We start from the raw sequence: 6,724 nt of genomic DNA on the forward strand, positions 1-6,724 counted from the left end.
TATTTCAAGTTCATCACGGGAAACTTGGACTTGTCTCAAGTCCATCAGGGCGATACCTGGACTGGTCTCAAGTCCACCACGGGGACACCTGGAGACAAACATACCTAGGGACAGTTGGAGTTACAGATGAACCCAACATGGAGTTTTCTGGTCTATGAGAAGAAACCTGAGAAACCCACAGGGACAACATGTGAACTCCTCACAGAGGCACCGGGGACAAACCTGTGACCTTCTGGCTGTGAGGCGACATCTCTAAACACTGCTCCACTGTGATGCATCAAAACATTTATTTTGTAACTTAAAAGGTAAAAAATGTGTTTTATTCAAATGTTTCTGGTTTTTGTTTATTTCTGGGTTCTGACCCGGTTCTGCTCCCCAGCAGGTGTGAAAGCAGAAGTCCTCGTTTGGATCCAGAATGAAACCTCTGAGGTGGAGGACGCAAACGAGACTCCCTCTGGACCAGAACTCTGTCAAAACCACCAGTCAAACTTTCACTTCCTGGTTTTCAGACGGTAAATAGAGCCAGGACGGCCCGGCAGCTCAGAACCGAGCTGCAGAACCATCAGGTGAGTACTCTGCAGTTCTCCGACACACACATGGACAGGGCCCAAAGGTTCTGATCCAGTCCTTCAGTTCTTTCAAGAACCCAAACTGTTCTGGACTCTTAAAGTGGTTCTGGACCAACAGTTCTCCACACTTCATGAAGCTTTTTCTTTGGACTTTTCTCCAGTCCCTGGACATTCTTAATGGATTTCTCAGGTCCTGGTTCAGGTCTTTGATGGATTTAGTTTCCTGGTTTCTTTCAGACCTTCAGATTCAGTTCAGATGGAGCTCAAACATCTTTTCTGTCTGTTTCCTGTTTTGAAACGGTCCAACCTGCTGCAGAGAGCTGTTGATCAGGATCAGTTCATCTTTTATTTCCTTTCAGTCGGACTTCCTGGGACTTTAAGAACTGAATTCATCTCTGGTCTGTCTCTAAAGGTTAAAGGTTAAAGGTTAAAACGATCCGTGCGAATATTAGAAGCCTGTTTTCTTCAGTCTGTAGGAGATGTCCTGCTCTGTGCTGCCCCTGCTGCTCGCTCTGAGTCCTGTCCTTTCCTTCCTGTTGCTGCCTGGGGTCTCCGCCTCACAGGAAGTACTCTGGGAGAACTACAAACATGGCCGCCTCAGCTCTGAGCTGCTTGATGAACATAACTGCAACTGGAAATGCCTGATGTTCACTCTGCAGTGGCCTGGAGGGTTCTGCCAGGTGGGTGTCACAATCCTCACCTTCATCTTCACCTTCATCATCATCATCATCATCATCATCATCAAAATTTAAATTACTGTTAAATCATTCATCTTCATGACATGACGAATATAAATTGTATAAATCACAGAAAAACAGAATTTTGAAAAGAAGAGAGACAAAAACGAGACAATATCTAAAAAGAAAGACTTGACTGAAAAAGAAAATGTGACACAAGATGGAGAAAGTAAGAAATTAAAAGTGGAGGTAAAGAAAACACATGATTGACGGAAGAAAGATGAGGAAGGAAAAGAGAGGAGGGAAAAAGTAAAATCTAAAGAAATGGAAGAAAAGAATAAAATGAACGACAGGACTTACAAGAAATGAGACATGTTCAAAAAATAAAGACGAAACAAAAACAGTGAAGAAAAGTGAATTAAATAAAAAGGAAATGAAAAACAATAAAATGTCATTCTGACAGAGAAAAGAGTTAAAAAGTGAATGTTGGGTAGAGAGTTGCATTCGAGCCCAAAAAAATCCGACCCGGCTCGGTAGCCATCATTTCCAAACCTCACCTGACCCGATGAATTAACAGTAATTACAGGTCCGTACCGTATAACGTTATTAACGGTTGGCGGACACACGCAGCTGAAGAGGCAGAAGATCAGAGCCGAGGGGGTGTTTGTCCTTTCATGGCCGTCAAAGCGCATTAAATCCCTTCTTCTGCTGCATTCTGCATTATTCAGACACGGACCCTGCTCTGACATGTCGGAGTTTTTGTGATGTCACCTGTTTGGGTCGTCGGCTGCGCGCGTCCGCTGAGCGCAGCTGAATCTTTTGTAATGACACCACCACCTTCTAAAGGAAAGAACAAAGAAGTCTCATTTGTTTGAATGTCTTTCTTTACTTTAACTGAACTTTTTTTTTTTTAACTCTTTCAACGCTGGTCAGCGCGCGGTCAAATGGCCGCATTCGGCAGGTGATTGTATGGCAAGCCATGTTGCCATATAATATGATTGTCAGCCGCACGCGTCCGCTGATGCGATCAAAAGCCCGACACTGACCCGGCCCGCACATTAAACACATTATTATGGCCCAGCTTGGCTCTAATCCGGGTCAGGCCGGGCCGGGCTCTAATGTTGGGTAAAAAGAAGGTAAACATGTTTGTGTACAAACTGAAATATTTCACTTTTTACGCTTAACTAAAATAAGCTGATGTGCAAACTGTACATGACAGTTGTGGTAAACTTTTCTTTTTTACTACGCTGAGTGTCTCTGTCCTTCAGTCTCTGAGCAACGAGACTTACTGCAAGGTTCCTCCAAACATCAACGACTGGACCATCCACGGCCTGTGGTACGTGTCTCACACACACACACACACACACAACGCCAACACTTTCAGAATAAAAGATCTCTTGTTACGAGGAACCGTCTCCATCCTGTTTGTGGTTCCACAGGCCCGACGGCGCCCAGAGGTGCTGCAGCTGCTGGCAGATGTTCCAGTCTGACGTCCAGGTAGTTTACGAAGCAGCTCTTCTTTCTTAAACGCACCTGGTCTCCAAACGTTCAACACAAATTTATTGGATGTGTTCATGTTTTCCAGGAGCTGAAGCAGAACCTGACTGAATACTGGCCGTCTTTACTAAAATCCAGAAGCTCTTTCCAGTTCTGGTACAACAAATGATGCTGTGTAGACGACCGCGTAGTTTCTGATTCCGTCTGTAGAGAGCAGCGTAGATTCTGGGTTTTCCATGCTGGCCCACAAATTTAACACATATGAAATATTATGTTAAAAGTTTTATTCAATATTTTTTTATATAAAATATATATTTTCATGTAGCTTTTTATGCAAGAAACTTTGTAATTTGTGTAAATACCAGTGAGTAAACCTCAGGGACTTCAATAGTTTCAGAGAAGGCCTAAGTATTCAGAGTACATGAAATGTTACATTTAAATTTTCTTTTACGTTTATTTATTTTTTTTATACCTTTTTCTTTTTTTGTTGCTATTTTTTCTTATTTTCTGAAAACGAATGAAATCCAATTAGATTCTTTTTAAATTTGGGTCTCCGGGCAGAAACACGTTTGAAGGAAGTTGCTCGTTGGTTAGGACTTCTCTGCCTCGAGTGAAGGCTGATGAGTTTGATCAGTGACTGACAGGAAAATGAGCCAATCACAAGGCTGATGTGGAGGGGGTGGGAGGTTCAGGAGCTCTGGGCGCCTGCAGGTAATTTTTAAACGGGCGAAGCCGTAAATTTGAAAAATTCAAACTGAAATGAAGGTTATACATAATTATCAATATTACAGATGTGTTTTGGTTTAATTACATGACATTTTGCAGAAACTGTAAGTTCTGTGGGTTACAGTAAATGTTAAGTGTTATTGTAATTCCATGTTAAATACATTCTGTTGTGTCAACGTTAGTGTTTCTCAGGTTGCTACTTTGTGTTGGAGCTGAAGGCCCAGCTCTTGTAGTCACGGTTTCCCACGGCTGTAGAGGGCAGAGCTTTTGTAGCAGAACCGCAGCATCAGACGAGTGACGTTCTGTGATTTATTCTTTGTTACAGGAAGGAGGAATGGAATAAACACGGCGTTTGTGCAGCATGTGTCGAAGGATTCAACTCTCCTCTAAAATACTTCCAGGTTTGCCTGAAATTACGGCAACACTTCGATATCTACAGGTGAGTGGCGAGCTCCGTGAGGTTAGCCCTCCATTAATTAAAAATGAATTAAAGTGTGTGTTCTGCAGCTGGTTGGAAGCTGCCGGCATCACGCCATCCTGCGAACGACTCTACAAGGTAACAACCTCGTTTATTTATTTTTGTTTACTAATGCAAAGATCACACCAGGCAAAGAAGACAACTAAAAACGACTGGATAGCTTCAAAGTGTGGGGCGCGCCTCCCCCTAAGGGGCGATCAGAGGGGGGGACTCCCCTACACGTTGAAGACCCCAAATTCAAAGTTTTTATGGGAGTTCCAGCTGAACCTGATCTGTGAAGGTGTTGGAAACAACCAAACTCAAAGTCCTCCTTCTGTTTAGGTTGTCGAGGTGAACGACGTCCTGGCTCCACATCTGGGAGACAAACATGAGATCCAGTGCGTCAAAGATCAAAAGGTCAAATCATCGACTCTTCTTTCTATACCAGAAATACGTTTCTGAGAAAATGTGACGAGTTTTCTGACAATTCAACGTGTTGATCAGAGAAGCCTTAAAGTTGTAAATCTGAGCTGAAGGGAACTAAAAAAAACTGTAAACGAGGATTAAACTGTAAAATATGCAGATTAATATGCCATTTACAGAGTAAACTGTAAAAAAAAACTAGACTAAACTGTAAACTAAGTAGATTAAACTGTAAAATGTGCAGAATAATCTGAAAAAATGCACAGAATAAACTAAAAGTGCAGATAAATCTGTAAAACACCCAAATTAAATTGTAAAAAGCCTACATAAGTAAAATGCACAGATTAAACAGCTCAGGTTAAAATGACAAAACTACAGATTAAACTGTGAAAAGTGCAGAAATCAGGCAGAATAATCTATAAAGTTCACAGATTGGCAATGAAAAACCCAGGGTAAAATGTCAGAAACCTACATTAAAAACTGTAAAATCTGCAGAAACAGATTAAAACTGTAAAAATCCCAGGTTAAACTGTTAAAAAAAGAGAAAATTATCATTGAACACATTATTTAAACTGTAAAATATGCAGATTAAACTGTTAAAAAATGCAGAATAGTGAACAGCTCGGGAGGATAAAATGTCAAAACCACAAATTAAACTGTAAATCACAGATTAAATTGTAAAAATCCCAGTTTAAACTCTAAAGAGGTGAATTATATGTATAAAAAATTGCAGATTAAGTTGTAAAAATCCCAGATTAAACAGCAAAAAGAGGTGAATTATATGTAAAAACTGCAGATTAAGTTGTAAAAATCCCAGTTTAAACTCTAAAAAGAGGTAAATTATATGTAAAAAGTGCAGATTAAACTGTAAATATACCAGATTAAATTGTAAAACAAATTAAACAGTGAGTGCCTCAAACTGTAAAACATAAAGGATGAAGTTTTGTTTTGAAGAACAAAATATTTTTTGTTTTAAACAAATAATCTGTTTAAGTGAATGTTTTTCTTTTTCAGAGCCGAGAGGTTCTATATCAGGTGAAGGTCCGACTGACTCAGAATCTGACCTTCGGCTGCGATCACCATGGCAACACCGCAGGGTCGGGCCCAGAACCGCTCCCGTCCACTGGACACCCATGTCCCCCAGATGTCCCTTTTTACTATTTACCCATAAACCCGCAGCAGCCGTGGAGGCCCTGCAGCTAGCTGCCCCTCCATCCAACATGTCTGACCATCCATCATATCTGTCCATCCAACGTCTGTCCATCCATCATTGATCCTTCATCCATCATCATCCATCCCAGCCCTCAGAAGTGGTTTTCATCAGATTTTGAAGTAAACATTAAATTATAATCTGACCTTTTGTTTTTGTGTTTTTTTACTTTGAGGCAGAAAATGCTGAGCTGAAATAAAAGCAGAATTTCATCAACTATTTTTGTCCGTTTGAATAAAACTTTTTGTGGGAAGACAGGAATAAAAATAAGCTTTAATCTCCATCTGGTCCAGCTTTAACGTGTTCATGAGCACAAAGATGAAAACGTTTCAGATTAAAGAGTAACAACAAAAAGCTGCAGCAGCTCCCGACATGTTTTATTTGAACAGAAACACTAAAACACTACAGTAAAAAAATAAAGCAGAGAGGAGACCATCAGCTGCAGCTCATCAGTTCTCTGAGGGGGAGTCTGTCCCTCTGCTCGTCACTTGTCCCTCCGGCCGTCCTTCAGTGCTCCAGCCGGCCCAGGAACCGCAGGTTGAGGATCTTCAGCTGGTCGTCCAGCTCCATACGGACGATTCCATCGTCTCCGTCGATGCTCAACAGGATCCCTGTGGCCTCACGGTCTTCTCCCAAAATCACCTTCACCTGCACACGTGGGTCAGCGAACACATCATTACAACACTAAACTGTAGAACTGACAGCGAATGCATCATTACGACAAACCGTAGAATGGGACAGCGAATGCATCATTACGATACAATAAACTGTATAACGGACAGCGAACGCATCATTACAACAAACTGTTGAATGGACAGCGAACGCATCACTACAATAAACTGTAGAAAGGACAGCGAACGCATCACTATAAAATAAACTGTATAACGGACAGCGAACGCATCATTACAACAAACTGTATAACGGACAGCGAACGCATCATTACAACAAACTGTTGAATGGACAGTGAACGCATCATTACAACAAACTGTAGAATGGACAGTGAACGCATCATTACAACAAACTGTAGAATGGACAGCAAACGCATCATTACAACAAACTGTTGCATGGACAGCAAATGCATCATTACGATACAATAAACTGTATAATGGACAGCGAATGCATCATTACAACAAACTGTTGAATGGACAGCGAACGCATCATTACA

General features: G+C 41.3%; 2 protein-coding genes across 2 annotated transcripts in view; one reads left to right on the forward strand and one right to left on the reverse strand.

Moving 5' to 3' along the window:
- The first annotated feature begins 1,048 nt into the window (after positions 1-1,048).
- Positions 1,049-5,552, forward strand: rnaset2l (ribonuclease T2, like). Its single transcript, XM_037678338.1, has 8 exons — positions 1,049-1,249; positions 2,515-2,582; positions 2,686-2,743; positions 2,832-2,899; positions 3,795-3,908; positions 3,977-4,025; positions 4,269-4,343; positions 5,364-5,552. Exons 1-8 carry the CDS (start codon positions 1,049-1,051, stop codon positions 5,550-5,552), a joined length of 822 nt encoding a protein of 273 aa, XP_037534266.1.
- A 369-nt stretch (positions 5,553-5,921) lies between these two features.
- Positions 5,922-6,724, reverse strand: part of supt5h (SPT5 homolog, DSIF elongation factor subunit) — a gene marked incomplete at its 5' end in the record, with an annotated part of 13,216 nt that continues 12,413 nt past the window's right edge. Inside the window, 1 exon segment of the mRNA XM_037678339.1 lies at positions 5,922-6,207. Coding sequence (XP_037534267.1) covers positions 6,067-6,207 — 141 coding nt within the window.

The sequence above is a fragment of the Nematolebias whitei genome, chromosome 6 (genome assembly GCF_014905685.2).
Source record: "Nematolebias whitei isolate Nwh7 chromosome 6, NemWhi1, whole genome shotgun sequence".
Taxonomy (NCBI): Eukaryota; Metazoa; Chordata; class Actinopteri; order Cyprinodontiformes; family Rivulidae; genus Nematolebias; species Nematolebias whitei.

Excerpts from the sequence above, each read along its gene's own strand:
- rnaset2l (XM_037678338.1), top strand. The coding sequence starts at position 1,049 with ATGTCCTGCTCTGTGCTGCCCCTGCTGCTCGCTCTGAGTCCTGTCCTT. Across the intron at positions 1,250-2,514 it reads GGCCTGGAGGGTTCTGCCAG|TCTCTGAGCAACGAGACTTA; the intron begins GTGGGTGTCACA and ends TCTGTCCTTCAG. Across the intron at positions 2,744-2,831 it reads TGTTCCAGTCTGACGTCCAG|GAGCTGAAGCAGAACCTGAC; the intron begins GTAGTTTACGAA and ends CATGTTTTCCAG.